Here is a 15,901-nt window from a genome sequence, read left to right on the forward strand (position 1 = left end):
TTTAAGTTCTTCTGCGTACACATCATGGACAAACTGAAATGGTCCACCCACACAGACAGCGTGGTGAAGAAGGCGTAACAGCGCATCTTCAACCTCAGGAGCCTGAAGAAATTTGGCTCATCACTAGTGGTGTAATGGACCGTAGTTGATCCGTACGCATCCCCCCCCAAGGTTCGGGACGCATGTGGACCGCGGATCAATTGCAAAGTTTAACCATCATAGTGTGAAATACAGTTTAACTGCCGCTGTTACTTTTTAAAGTAATAATTCCCTAAATCTCGATGCGGAGTTGCAGTGAAAAGATAAAGACAAGACAGATGCGTGCCCATGTTTTACTCTGAAGGTTGATTTGATTATTTTTTAAAAGCTGTTGTGTGTACTATTCACGTGAACGGGGCATGTTGAATCCAAATGAATCAATCCTGGATGCTCGCGTTGCAAAAAGCAAAGAAGAAAAACGAGCAGTGACAGCCATGGCTGGCGGAGGAGCTGAAGAACTGGAAAAGCCTCCCGCTTCATTTAAGTCTCATGTATGGGAGCATGTTGGCTTCCCTGTCAAATATGATGACGGAAGAAGGGTGGTGGACAACACCATTACGGTGGGTAGGCATTGTGCCACAAGAAAGCCGTATGATCATGGAAATACCCGGAGCATGGCCACACATTTAAAGCATCATCACCCTGGTGTGTAACAGGAGACAACTTCTCACCGCGACATTTAAGCCCTTTGCTGCAGAATCAGACCGGGCTGAAGCCATCACCACATCTATTGGGATGTTTATCACTGCAGACATGAGGCCATACTCTGTTGTGGAAAACAAAGGGTTAAAATATGGTGAAAGTGCTTGAGCCACGCTACGAAATCCCCTGGCGCACCCACTTCAGTGTGAAGGTCGTGCCAGATCTTTATGAACAGGAAAATATCAAAATTGTCGACGAATTATCCAAGGCATCCTCTGTTGCCCTCACCACAAACGGGTGGTCCTACAGGGCAATGGAAAGCTACGTGACTGTGACTGTTCACTACACCACAGAGGAGTGGACCTCCAGGGCAACAGAAAGCTACGTGACTGCTCACTACACCACAGAGGAGTGGACCTCCAGGGTAACAGAAAGCTATGTGACTGTGACTGCTCACTACACCACAGAGGAGTGGACCTCCAGGGTAACAGAAAGCTATGTGACTGTGACTGTTCACTACACCACAGAGGAGTGGACCTCCAGGGTAACAGAAAGCTACGTGACTGTGACTGTTCACTACACCATAGAGGAGTGGACCTCCAGGGTAACAGAAAGCTACGTGACTGTGACTGTTCACTACACCACAGAGGAGTGGACCTCCAGGGCAACAGAAAGCTACGTGACTGTTCACTACACCACAGAGGAGTGGACCTCCAGGGTAACAGAAAGCTATGTGACTGTGACTGCTCACTACACCACAGAGGAGTGGACCTCCAGGACAACAGAAAGCTACGTGACTGTGACTGTTCACTACACCACAGAGGAGTGGACCTCCAGGGTAATAGAAAGCTACGTGACTGTGACTGTTCACTACACCACAGAGGAGTGGACCTCCAGGGCAACAGAAAGCTACGTGACTGTGACTGCTCACTACACCACAGAGGAGTGGACCTCCAGGGTAACAGAAAGCTACATGACTGTTCACTACACCACAGAGGAGTGGACCTCCAGGGTAACAGAAAGCTACGTGACTGCTCACTACACCACAGAGGAGTGGACCTCCAGGGTAACAGAAAGCTATGTGCCTGTGACTGTTCACTACACCACAGAGGAGTGGACCTCCAGGGCAACAGAAAGCTACGTGACTGTGACTGTTCACTACACCACAGAGGAGTGGACCTCCAGGGTAACAGAAAGCTACATGACTGTTCACTACACCACAGAGGAGTGGACCTCCAGGGTAACAGAAAGCTACGTGACTGACTGTTTACTACACCACAGAGGAGTGGACCTCCAGGGTAACAGAAAGCTACGTGACTGTTCACTGCACCACAGAGGAGTGGACCTCCAGGGTAACAGAAAGCTACGTGACTGTGACTGCTCACTGCACCACAGAGGAGTGGACCTCCAGGGTAACAGAAAGCTACGTGACTGTGACTGCTCACTGCACCACAGAGGAGTGGACCTCCAGGGCAACGGAAAGCTACGTGACTGTTCACTACACCACAGAGGAGTGGGAGATGTGAAGTCCAGTGCTACAGACACGCCCCCTCTGTGAGAGTCACACAGGCACAAATCTGGCGCAGGTACTGCTAGGGGCAGTAGCAGAGTGGAAGCTAGAGAGGACCAATAGCAATATCCCAACCACCACAGATAATGCTAAGAACCAAGTAAATGCAGTGCTAGAAGCTGGACTGGGGCCACAGATAGCTTGCTTTGCACATGTGATATATTTAGCATCCCAAAGGGGAATCTCAGTGAACCAGATGGACCGCCTCCTTGGGAGGATCAGGAAGGTGGTTTCCTTTTTCCACCGAAGCACAACAGCCGCTCATGTGCTTAAGACCAAGCGAGAAATGCTACACGACCCACAAGCTCATACACCATGTCACAACAAGATGGAACTCCACTTATGACATGTTGGAGCGCCATCTTGAGCAGCAGGTAGCTGTATACTCTGCACTGACAGACAAGACCCTGGAAAAAAATAAAGACATCATCACCTTGTCTGATGATGATGTGAAAGTGGCAGAGGAGGTCCTCCAGGTGCTCAAACCCCTCAAAACGGTTACAACCCTACTGAGCACTGAAACTGCACTGTCTGTGTCCATGATCCTACCTCTGAAAACAAGGATTCTACAATCCATGACCCCAAGTGAGGAAGACAGCACCATCACTAGAGATGAAGGCTGCCATTAGAGAGGACCTGAACCCCAGATACCCCCTAATGTACAGGACTACCTTCATAGATCTACTGCACTGGATCCAAGGTTCAAGTCCCGGTCTGTTCAAGTCCCTGTCTGTTCAAGTCTCTGTCTGTTCAAGTCCCTGTCTCACCTAGACCATGTCTGTTCAAGTCCCTGCCTCACCTAGACCCTGTCTGTTCAAGTCTCTGTCTGTTCAAGTCCCCGTCTGTTCAAGTCCCCGTCTGTTCAAGTCCCCGTCTGTTCAAGTCCCCGTCTGTCCAAGTCCCCGTCTGTCCAAGTCCCCGTCTGTCCAAGTCCCCGTCTGTCCAAGTCCCTGTCTGTCCAAGTCCCCGTCTGTTCAAGTCCCTGTCTCACCTAGACCCTGTCTGTTCAAGTCCCTGTCTGTCCAAGTCCCTGTCTGTCCAAGTCCCTGTCTGTTCAAGTCCCCGTCTGTCCAAGTCCCCGTCTGTTCAAGTCCCCGTCTGTCCAAGTCCCCGTCTGTCCAAGTCCCCGTCTGTCCAAGTCCCCGTCTGTCCAAGTCCCCGTCTCACCTAGACCCCGTCTGTCCAAGTCCCTGTCTGTCCAAGTCCCTGTCTGTCCAAGTCCCCGTCTGTCCAAGTCCCCGTCTGTTCAAGTCCCTGTCTCACCTAGACCCTGTATGTTCAAGTCCCTGTATGTTCAAGTCCCTGTCTGTCCAAGTCCCTGTCTGTTCAAGTCCCTGTCTGTTCAAGTCCCTGTCTGTTCAAGTCCCTGTCTGTTCAAGTCCCTGTCTGTTCAAGTCCCTGTCTGTTCAAGTCCCCGTCTGTCCAAGTCCCCGTCTGTCCAAGTCCCCGTCTGTCCAAGTCCCCGTCTGTCCAAGTCCCCGTCTGTCCAAGTCCCCGTCTGTCCAAGTCCCCGTCTGTCCAAGTCCCTGTCTGTTCAAGTCTCTGTCTGTCCAAGTCCCTGTCTCACCTAGACCCTGTCTGTTCAAGTCTCTGTCTGTTCAAGTCCCTGTCTCACCTAGACCCTGTCTGTTCAAGTCCCTGTCTGTTCAAGTCCCTGTCTCACCTAGACCCTGTCTGTTCAAGTCCCTGTCTGTTCAAGTCCCTGTCTGTTCAAGTCCCTGTCTGTTCAAGTCCCTGTCTGTTCAAGTCCCTGTCTGTTCAAGTCCCTGTCTGTTCAAATCTCTGTCTGTTCAAGACCCTGTCTCACCTAGACCCTGTCTCACCTAGACCCTGTCTCACCTAGACCCTGTCTCACCTAGACCCTGTCTGTTCAAGTCTCTGTCTGTTCAAGTCTCTGTCTGTTCAAGTCCCTGTCTCACCTAGACCCTGTCTCACCTAGACCCTGTCTGTTCAAGTCCCTGTCTCACCTAGACCCTGTCTCACCTAGACCCTGTCTCACCTAGACCCTGTCTGTTCAAGTCCCTGTCTCACCTAGACCCTGTCTCACCTAGACCCTGTCTCACCTAGACCCTGTCTCACCTAGTCCCTGTCTCACCTAGACCCTGTCTCACCTAGTCCCTGTCTCACCTAGACCCTGTCTCACCTAGACCCTGTCTCACCTAGACCCTGTCTCACCTAGACCCTGTCTCACCTAGTCCCTGTCTCACCTAGACCCTGTCTCACCTAGTCCCTGTCTCACCTAGTCCCTGTCTCACCTAGTCCCTGTCTCACCTAGACCCTGTCTCACCTAGACCCTGTCTCACCTAGACCCTGTCTCACCTAGACCCTGTCTCACCTAGACCCTGCCCTACACCGGAGGATATATAGTGATCTCACCACTGAGATTGTGGCCACTGAAGAGGTAAAAAAAAGATGAGTGAATTACTTAAATAATAAATATTGTGCAGTCTAATCTTAGTCTATGCTATTGCTATTAGAATCATCCATTTTCTATTTGGAATAATAATGACTTTTATTAAATGTTATTGCCACAATAATTAGTTGAATAGATCAAGTCATTTGTTCTGCAGGGTCAAGCCACAGAGCCGACCGGAGCAGACTCAGAGGCATCTCCTCCACTAAATCATTTGGCCATGAAGGAGCTTTTCAGGGAGATCTTTGCGAGCAAGGACACAGGCAAGACGTTTGCCAACACCATCAAAGAGGAGGAGGCATCCTACAAGGCAGCAAGCGGCGTTCCAGTGGATGGTGATCCACTGACATGGTGGAAAAGCAATGAGTGTAAATACCCTGACATTGCCATGATGGCAAGATGCTACCGGGCTGTGCCTGGCACTTCAGTTCCTAGCGAGAGGGTGTTCTCCACGGCAGGGGACATAGTGACTGAGAGGGTGTTCTCCACGGCAGGGGACATAGTGACTGCAGAGGTCTACCCTCTCCCCAGACAATGTAGACATCCTCATCTTTTAGAAAAGTCATGTGAAGTTATAAGCTCAGGTCTGTTTTTCTTTCTTTACTTGTGTTTGATGATGTGGACACGGGCTATTTTTTCATTCACTATTGTTCAAAGGAAGAAGGTATCATGCCTCACATTGCACTTTAATTTAACAATTGAGTATTGAATATTTGATTGAATATTTTATTTAAACATTGAAAAGTTCCTTACTTTAAGTGTTCTTTAAGTAATAAATGGAAAGCAAAGTTACATTTGTCTCCCCCTTTTTTTACTGATCTGAAAAATGATCCGATCCGTGACTCAAAACCGTGATCCGATCCGAGAGTTGTGTGATCCGTTGCACCACTCCTTGTCACCTAAAACCCTCAAACTTTTACAGATTGATGCAGCCCGACAGGATGCTCTCATCGCCTGCTACGTCAACTGCACCGTCCACAACAACAAGGCTCTCCAGAGGGTGGTGCGGTCTGCACAACGCATCACCGGGGGCAAACTACCTGCCCTCCAGGACACCTACAGCACCCGATGTCACAGGAAGGCCAAAAAGATCAAGGACAACAACCACCCGAGCCAATGCCTGTTCACCCCGCTATCATCCAGAAGGCCAGAACAGGTGCATCAAAGCTGGGACCGAGAGACTGAAAAACAGCTTCTATCTCAAGGCCATCAGACTGTTAAACAGCCATCACTAACACAGAGAGGCTGCTGCCTACATACAGACTTGAAATCATTGGCCACTCTAACAAATGGATCACTAGTCACTTTATTAATGCCACTTTAATAATGTTTACATATCTGACAATACTCATCTTATATGTATATACTGTATTTTATACCATCTATTGCATCTTGCCTATGCCACTCTGTCATTGCTCATCCATATATTTATATGTACATATTCTTATTCCATTCCTTGACTTAGATGTGTGTGTATTAGGTAGTTGTTGTGGAATTGTTAGATTACATGTTAGATATTGCTGCGCTGTAAGAACTAGAAGCACAAGCATTTCGCTACACTCACAATAACATCTGCTAACCATGTGTATGTGACCATGTTTTTGATTTGAAATAAACAAATAACGTGTTTCCTAAATCCAAATATTTTGACACAATACAATCAATGGCTGGTTTTATCTTGGTTTCACATGACCCGATATCTCACCATGAAGAGAACAGAGCGATTCCAGCTGGTGGAAAGGACATCTACACACAAGGACGAGGAAAACCGATTTCAAGATGAAGCAACAGACCTACATGATGTGTGGTGCATAATAATGGAGTTATAAAGAGTTCACGTTATGAATGAGTCTACACTGCATTCTAATACAGGACAGTGAGAAGATGGAAGGTTTCCCCACTGAACTCCCAGTGTAACAGTGTGTATTGTTGGCAGGTCAGTCAGATGAAGACGTACCACTGAGAGGGTTTCTGCCCAGCACCAGCACGTTGGGCAGAGGCATCGTCACCAGCTGCTGGAGGATCTCCTGGAGGAACACATCAAAAATGCTTATTATTACAGTACGTTTGAGTTGGGTTAAATGCGGAAGACACCTTTCAGTTGAATACATTCAGTTGTACAACTGACTAGGTATCCCCCTTTCCTTTCCCTTATTACAGTATGAGTTGTTATTGCAGTATTAGTTACTACAGTATGAGTTGTTACAGCATGAGTTTTTATTAAAGTAAGAGTTGCTACAGTAAGAGTTGATGTTACAGTATGAATTGTTGTTACAGTATGAGTTGTTACAATGTGACTTGATATTACAGTATTAGTTATTATTACAGATGTTCACAGGATGTTATACATCCTGAAAAAAGTGTACATATTGTTGTCACTGACCATCAGAATGAGTAGTGATTGCATGAGGAGACGGAGACGCCATCTTTAAAAGGACCACTGCAGAGCCATGCATGAATACCTTTCCCCCTCCTTCCACAATGCGATAGCTAAGCCAGAGAGTTTCAGGGAGGCCACGTACTCTGAAGCGACAGTACAGACAGAGGGATGCCCAGTGGGGATGTTATATAAAGAGTATCCATTTGTAAACCAATAGACAAAGCAAGGGTCTCGTGTGGCATCGTTTGAAGATGTCACCCGTCCTGTGTGTGTGTGTTGAATGTGCGCTTGGCTATCATGTGACAACAGTGACCATGGTCTTTGTGTAAGTTGTAAGTCTCAAATCCCCCTTTCACTACAAGGTTTTCATATGTCCATCATAAAAACAGGATGCGCATCAAAACGCACACTTTAAAGCTCACACACAAGAAGGCACATACAGAAACCAGGCACAAACTGCCACACCATCAGGGAAACCTTGTCATCCGCTGACTAGTAAAGCTGCTTATGCCCTGCTCCTCCTAGTTCAGTACACCACCATGCTGGTACTCTGACAGACAGGCAGTCACGCTGACTGACTGATTCTCCACGGTCTTCATCTATTATGTCAAAAGCCAAGTACTCACTAAACGAGGGAGAACTGTCATTAAACAGCTTTAAATATTGATTCAGTCATTTAGAAGTCTGTTGGACTGGTATGAGACTAGTGGGCAGTGCTGGTTTCACCCACTGCTCTAGGGCCTGTGTCTAATCTCTAACAGACTGCCGGACTGACTGGCTGTTTGGAACAGAACCAAGGCCTTTGATAATGACCTTGCTTACTGTGTGTGGATAGCAATTTAAGCCTGTGTTGGGCCTTGGGCCAAAGAACTCTACCCCAAAGTAACCATTAAATGATATGTGGGGCGGTGGTCTGACATCTGTCCAGCTCACATTACATCCGGAGAGCTTGGGCTGGTGCATCTGTGTCTAATGATTAAACTAACCCCAAGATACTGGACTAAGGTCTATATCAGAGAACACGCCCGAAATATGTTCAATGTTGAAATATTTCTCCAACTACCTGTCATAACATTTAGAAACATACATCTAGTGAATGTTAATTTGAGTCCTCTTCTGAGACTTCTGTGGTCAAATTGAAATAGTCGTTTTTCAAGTAGAAAGGACGAGGGCAATTATCTTCAATATTTAATGTCCACTGAGGCAAACTCCACATAGACATTTTAAACAGGGTTACATGGGGCCTATGTACTTTTCTCTCTGATGCAATGAAAAAGAAGCATATTATTATTTAACATGAGATTTTGGAAAACCACATATTGATGTCATTACCTCATGGTGAAGGATAATAAACCCTTTTAGTTTGGGCTTTTTATTGCCAGAAGGTACACAATGTTTTTGTAATACATTGCTACCACTGGTGTCAAAGCAAAAGAGGGGAAATGATTATGTCTACTGGTCATATCAGGCTGTTAATACTAGAGGTCGACCGATTAAGCGGAATGGCCGATTAATTAGGACCGATTTCAAGTTTTCATAACAATCTGTATTTTTGGCCACCGATTTGCAGATTTAAAAAAACAAACATTTTTACATCTTTATTTAACTAGGCAAGTCAGATTAAGAACACATTCTTATTTTCAATGACGGCCTAGGAACGGGGGTTAACTGCCTTGTTCGGGGGGGATTCGGGGATTCGTTTTTGCAACCTTCCGGTTACTAGTCCAACGCTCTAACCACCTGCCTTACATTGCACTCCACGAGGAGCCTGCATGGCAGGCTGACTACCTGTTACGCGAGGGCAGCAGGAAGCCAAGGTAAGTTGCTAGCTAGCATTAAACTTATCTTATAAAAAACGATCAATCTTAACATAATCACTAGTTAACTACACATGGTTGATGATATTACTAGTTTAACTAGCTTGTCCTGCATTGCATATAATCAATGCGGTGCCTGTTCATTTCTCATCGAATCACAGCCTACTTCGCCAAACGGGTGTTGATTTAACAAGCAGTATTGTTGTAATTGTCATTATTACAAATAAATAAATAGGCTGATTAATCGGTATCGGCTTTTTTTGGTCCTCCAATAATCGGTATCGGCGTTGAAAAATCATAATCGGTCGACCTCTAGTTAATACGCTTGTCTCTGTTGAGAGAGATTTACGGTTGTAGACCTTCATATGACGTGAATGACATGACAGGAGGAAAAACAGACACGCATGGACAAAAAACGGATGATGCCTGTCACACTAACCCAGGGACAGGATGTCAGAGTGTTCTCAAGGTCATTCGTTTCCTGGGGTTACACAAAGAGAATTTACATGGTTGCCATGGTTTTATGTGTCAGTCAGGATAAGAGCGTCAGTGTGGACTTGCTGCTGCTCTGCTGTGCTGGTGAAAGGTGGGAGGAGGATTATATGGCTAACCCCACAGGAAGGGAGTACCTTCACATTTGTCCATGCTTCCAGAATAGAATAGATTGAGTAGAATAGCATGTGATTTCTCATCATTAAACACTATCCCACCTAAATGCATTTTAAAGTGAGAAACACCGAACACCCATGTGGCCTAAGGTGCTGACTGCTGAGTCAGACCCCAAGACAGCAACTGTGGCCTTGGGTAGTTAGGAACCCACAGAGGGACAAATACAAACACTCTTATTTCTCGACTATACCCAACACCTGTCCCTTTTCTAGCTCCTGCCTCCCCCTCACTGACACACACACACACACACACACACACGTCTCTCTCGGCAGGCACGTTTGCAGTACGAGCACATAGCAGTCAGGCACTGCGTCAAAAGCCTGAGTAATCGTTACCCAGTCTACCCACAGCATATGCTCTCAATGTCACCCTCTCTCTATTTGGGTTAAGAATCTCCTATTTCATGGAGGGAAAACACAGGGAATGGAAAGCCTCAGATTCAAGATATAGGATATCAAGCATATTCTTGTTTGATGGATCATGAAAATGTGAATTTCATGCACATCTCACAATCTTTAAATCCCCTGTCTGCTTGAAGCGGGGGGTTGAATTCTATGTAAAGGAGAAGGGGGAGGCGTGTACAGATTGGCCAATGATAAACTCCATGATGTTTCATTATGGATGCTTGACTAGGCAAAGCAAACAAACAGCCTAGAGCTAACTGCTGAATCACAGAGCCTGAATCAATGCTAAAACCCGGTTTGCATATTAAAATAAGTGTTTGTGTGTTAAAATATGGAGGTTGGATTAGCCCATGCTAACAGGAGTTTACAGCCCATCTCTCATGCATAAAACATAAAACAGTCAGGAATGGGAATCACACTGTGGGGTGTTAATGTTGATCTGGTATAATGACAATGGTGTGGCAGAAATACTGCAGCGCTTTGAAATGGAAAAGCCTCCCTATCATCCAGAGTGGCAGATTGCCAGGCAATATTCATGGTGAGAAAATAGTCGATCTGTAAAACAGTTCAGCAGATGTGTCAGTGGAGAGAGAGAGGTGAATAGATTACACTTCCTGTTCACACGGTCTACTCCTGAATTATTGATCAGCTCCGAGTTCATTGTGCTTCAAAACTGGGTCACGTTACAATCAGAGGTCTGTTACTGGAGTTTCAGTTCTCGAGTACCATGTTGCTCAGACCAAACCTGTCAGACTTCTGGTGCCGACAGAGATGGCCGCCTCGCTTCGCGTTCCTAGGAAACTATGCAGTATTTTGTTTTTTTTATGTGTTATTTCTTACATTGTTACCCCAGGTAATCTTAGGTTTATTACATACAGTCGGGAGGAACTATTGGATACAAGAGCAACGTCAACTCACCAACATTATTGACCAGAAATACGACTTTCCCGAAGCGGATCCTCTGTTTGACAGGACAATGGATCGGATCCCAGCCGGCGACCCAAAACAACGACACCGTAGAAGAAGGGGCAGACGGAGCGGTCTTCTGGTCAGGCTCCGTTGACGGGCACGGGCACACCGCTCCCGAGCATACTACTCGCCAATGTCCAGTCTCTTGACAACAAGGTAGACGAAATCCGAGCAAGGGTAGCATTCCAGAGAGACATCCGAGACTGTAACGTTCTTTGTTTCACGGAAACATGGCTCACTCGAGACACGCTATCTGAGTCGGTACAGCCACCTGGTTTCGTCACGCATTGCGCCGACAGAAACAAGCATCTCTCTGGTAAGAAGAAGGGCGGGGGTGTATGCCTCATGATTAACGAGACGTGGTGTGATCATAACAATATACAGGAACTCAAGTCCTTTTGTTCACCTGACTTAGAATTCCTCACTATCAAATGCCGACCGCATTATCTACCAAGAGAATTCTCCCCCCCAAGCAGACACATCGACGGCCCTGAAAGAACTTCATTGGACTCTATGTAAGCTGGAAACCACATATCCTAAGGCTGCATTTATTGTAGCCGGGGATTTTAACAAGGCTAATCTGAAAGCAAGGCTCCCCAAATTCTATCAGCATATCGATTGTGCTACCAGGGGTAGCAAAACCCTAGACCACTGTGTTATTCTAACTTCTGCGACGCATATAAAGCACTCCCCCGCCCTCCCTTCAGAAAAACTGACCACGACTCTATTTTGTTGCTCCCAGCCTATAGACAGAAACTAAAACAGGAAGCTCCCGCCCTCAGGTCTGTTCAATGCTGGTCCGACCAATCGGATTCCACGCTTCAAGATTGCTTCGATCACGTGGACTGGGATATGTTCCGCATTGTGGCGAACAACAACATTGACGAATACGCTGATTCGGTGTGCGAGTTCATTAACAAGTGCATCGGTGATGTTGTACCCAGAGCGTCTATTAAAAAATTCCCCAACCAGAAACTGTAGATTGATGGCAGCATTCGCGCAAAACTAAACACGCGAACCACTGCTTTTAATCAGGGCAAGGTGACCGGAAACATGACCGAATACAAACAGTGTAGCTATTCCCTCCGCAAGGCAATCAAACAAGCTAAGCGTCAGTACAGAGACAAAGTGGAGTCGCAATTCAACGGCTCAGACACGAGGGTTATGTGGCAGGGTCTACAGTCTATCACCGACTACAAAAGAAAAAGCAGCCCCGTCGCGGATCACGATGCCTTGCTCCCAGACAGACTGAACAACTTTTTTGCTCGCTTTGAGGACAATACAGTACCACTGACACGGCCCGCCACCAAAACCTGCGGGCTCTCCTTCACTGTAGCCAACGTGAGTAAAACATTTAAACGTGTTAACCCTCGCAAGGCAGCAGGCCCAGACGGCATCCCCGGCCGCGTCCTCAGAGCATGCGCAGACCAGCTGGCTGGTGTGTTTACAGACATATTCAATTAATCCTTATCCTAGTCTGCTGTCCCCACATGCTTCAAGAGGGCCACCATTGTTCCTGTTCCCAAGAAAGCTAAGGTAACTGAGCTAAATGACTACCGCCCTGTAGCACTCACTTCCGTCATCATGAAGTGCTTTGAGAGACTAGTCAAGGACCATATCACCACCCTACCTGACACCCTAGACCCACTCCAATTTGCTTACCGCCACAATAGGTCCACAGACGACACAATCGCCATCATACTGCACAATGCCCTAACCCATCTGGACAAGAGGAATACCTATGTAAGAATGCTGTTCATCGATTACAGCTCAGCATTTAACACCATAGTACCCTCCAAACTCGTCATTAAGCTCGAGACCCTGGGTCTCGACCCCGCCCTGTGCAACTGGGTCCTGGACTTCCTGATGGGCCGCCCCCAGGTGGTGAGGGTAGGTAACAACATCTCCACCCCGCTGATCCTCAACACTGGGTCCCCACAAGGGTGCGTTCTCAGCCCTCAACTGTACTCCCTGTTCACCCATGACTGCGTGGCCATGCACGCCTCCAACTCAATCATCAAGTTTGCAGACGACACTACAGTGGTAGGCTTGATTACCAACAACGACGAGACGGCCTACAGGGTGGAGGTGAGGGCCCTCGGAGTGTGGTGTCAGGAAAATAACCTCGCACTCAATGTCAACAAAACAAAGGAGATGATCGTGGACTTCAGGAAACAGCAGAGGGAGCACCCCCCTATCTACATTGACGGGACAGTAGTGGAGAGGGTGGAGAGTTTTAAGTTCCCTGGCGTACACATCACGGACAAACTGAAATGGTCCACCCACACAGACAGCGTGGCGAAGAAGGCGCAGAAGCGCCTCTTCAACCTCAGGGGGCTAAAGAAATTTGGCTTGTCACCAAAAACACTCACAAACTTTTACAGATGCACAAATCGAGAGCATCCTGTCGGGCTGTATCACCGCCTGGTACGGCAGCTGCTCCGCCCATAACCGAAAGGCTCTCCAGAGGGTAGTGAGGTCTGCACAACACATCACCGGGTGCAAACTACCTGCCCTCCAGGACACCTACACCACCCGATGTCACAGGAAGGCCAAAAAGATCATCAAGGACAACAACTACCCAAGCCACTGCCTGTTCACCCCGCGAACATCCAGAAGGCGAGGTCAGTACAGGTGCATTAAAGCAGGGACCGAGAGACTGAAAAACAGCTTCTATCTCAAGGCCATCAGACTGTTAAACAGCCATCACTAACATTGAGTGGCTGCTGCCAACATACTGACTCAACTCCACCCACTTTAATAATGGAAAAATGTATGTAATCAATTTATCACTAGCCACTTTATATTATATAATGTTTACTTACCCTACATTACTCATCTCTTATGTATATACTGTACGCTATACCATCTACTGCATCTTGCCATCTGATGTAATTAAATGTATCAATAGCCACTTTAAACAATGCCACTTTATATAATGTTCTCATACCCTACATTGCTCATCTCATATGTATATACTGTACTCTATACCATCTACTGCATCTTGCTATGCCGTTCGGCCATCACTCATTTATATATTTTTATGTACATATTCGTATTCATTCCTTTACACGTGTGTGTATAAGGTAGTTGTTGTGAAATTGTTAGGTTATATTACTTGTTAGATATTACTGCATGGTCGGAACTAGAAGCACAAGCATTTCGCTACACCTGCATTAACACCTGCTAACCATGTGTATGTGACAAATACATTTGATTTGGATTTGGACCTTCATTCTCTAGTACCATGTTGCTCAGACCAGACCTTCATTCTCTAGTACCATGTTGCTCAGCTCTAACGTTCATTCTCTAGTACCATGTTGCTCAGACCAAACCTTCATTCTCTAGTACCATGTTGCTCAGACCAAACCTTCATTCTCTAGTACCATGTTGCTCAGACCAGACCTTCATTCTCTTGTACCATGTTGCTCAGACCAAACCTTCATTCTCTAGTACCATGTTGCTCAGACCAAACCTTCATTCTCTAGTACCATGTTGCTCAGACCAAACCTTCATTCTCTAGTACCATGTTGCTCAGACCAAACCTTCATTCTCTAGTACCATGTTGCTCAGACCAAACCTTCATTCTCTAGTACCATGTTGCTCAGACCAGACCTTCATTCTCTAGTACCATGTTGCTCAGACCAAACCTTCATTCTCTGGTACCATGTTGCTCAGACCAAACCTTCATTCTCTAGTACCATGTTGCTCAGACCAGACCTTCATTCTCTAGTACCATGTTGCTCAGACCAAACCTTCATTCTCTAGTACCATGTCGCTCAGACCAAACCTTCATTCTCTAGTACCATGTCGCTCAGACCAGACCTTCATTCTCTAGTACCATGTCGCTCAGACCAGACCTTCATTCTCTAGTACCATGTTGCTCAGACCAGACCTTCATTCTCTAGTACCATGTTGCTCAGACCAAACCTTCATTCTCTAGTACCATGTTGCTCAGACCAAACCTTCATTCTCTAGTACCATGTTGCTCAGACCAGACCTTCATTCTCTAGTACCATGTTGCTCAGACCAAACCTTCATTCTCTAGTACCATGTTGCTCAGACCAAACCTTCATTCTCTAGTACCATGTTGCTCAGACCAGACCTTCATTCTCTAGTACCATGTTGCTCAGACCAGACCTTCATTCTCTAGTACCATGTTGCTCAGACCAGACCTTCATTCTCTAGTACCATGTTGCTCAGACCAAACCTTCATTCTCTAGTACCATGTTGCTCAGACCAAACCTTCATTCTCTAGTACCATGTTGCTCAGACCAGACCTTCATTCTCTAGTACCATGTTGCTCAGACCAAACCTTCATTCTCTAGTACCATGTTGCTCAGACCAAACCTTCATTCTCTAGTACCATGTTGCTCAGACCAGACCTTCATTCTCTAGTACCATGTTGCTCAGACCAAACCTTCATTCTCTAGTACCATGTTGCTCAGCTCAAACAGTGTTTTCACACAGTGCATCAAAACATAACACCATGTTATCGCAGAAATAAGTTAACAAAAGCAGTTGCTCAAAACATCCACAACCCTCACTATGCCAGAATGTGAATCCTCCTGACATGGTATGCTAACTATACTGAAAAATTAAATAAAATGCAACATGCGACAATTTCAAAATAAGCTTTTTGTGAACATTTCTGGGATCTTTTATTTCAGCTCATGAAACATGGGACCAACACTTTACATGTTGCGTTTATATTTTTGTTCAATTTACATTTACATTTTAGTCACATAGCAGATGCTTACATGAGCGATTTAAAGGAGTAATAAGGGTTTAGTGCCTTGCTCAAGGGCACAGACAAAGTTTTCACCTAGTCGGCTTAGAGATTAAAACCAGCAAACTTTTGGTTAGGCAAGGGGTAAGGGAATACCTAGTCAGTTGCAAAACCCAAGCCGGTGTGGGGGACTGCCTTAAATCGATGTCCACGTCATCGGCGCCCAGGGAGCAGTTGTTGTTGGGAGTTAACTGCCTTGCTCAAGAGCA

General features: G+C 46.3%; 1 protein-coding gene across 6 annotated transcripts in view; it reads right to left on the minus strand.

Annotated features, from left to right (window-relative positions):
• The window catches only part of ccdc88ab (coiled-coil domain containing 88Ab), a 95,852-nt gene that overhangs the window by 44,833 nt on the left and 35,118 nt on the right, over nt 1–15,901 (minus strand). For all 6 annotated transcript variants that reach the window (XM_029752503.1, XM_029752501.1, XM_029752504.1 and 3 more), the window contains exon 4: nt 6,622–6,691. In XM_029752503.1, coding sequence (XP_029608363.1) covers nt 6,622–6,691 — 70 coding nt within the window. The remainder of the gene's footprint in view (nt 1–6,621; nt 6,692–15,901) is intronic.

Source organism: Salmo trutta, chromosome 5 (assembly GCF_901001165.1).
Source record: "Salmo trutta chromosome 5, fSalTru1.1, whole genome shotgun sequence".
NCBI lineage: Eukaryota > Metazoa > Chordata > Actinopteri > Salmoniformes > Salmonidae > Salmo > Salmo trutta.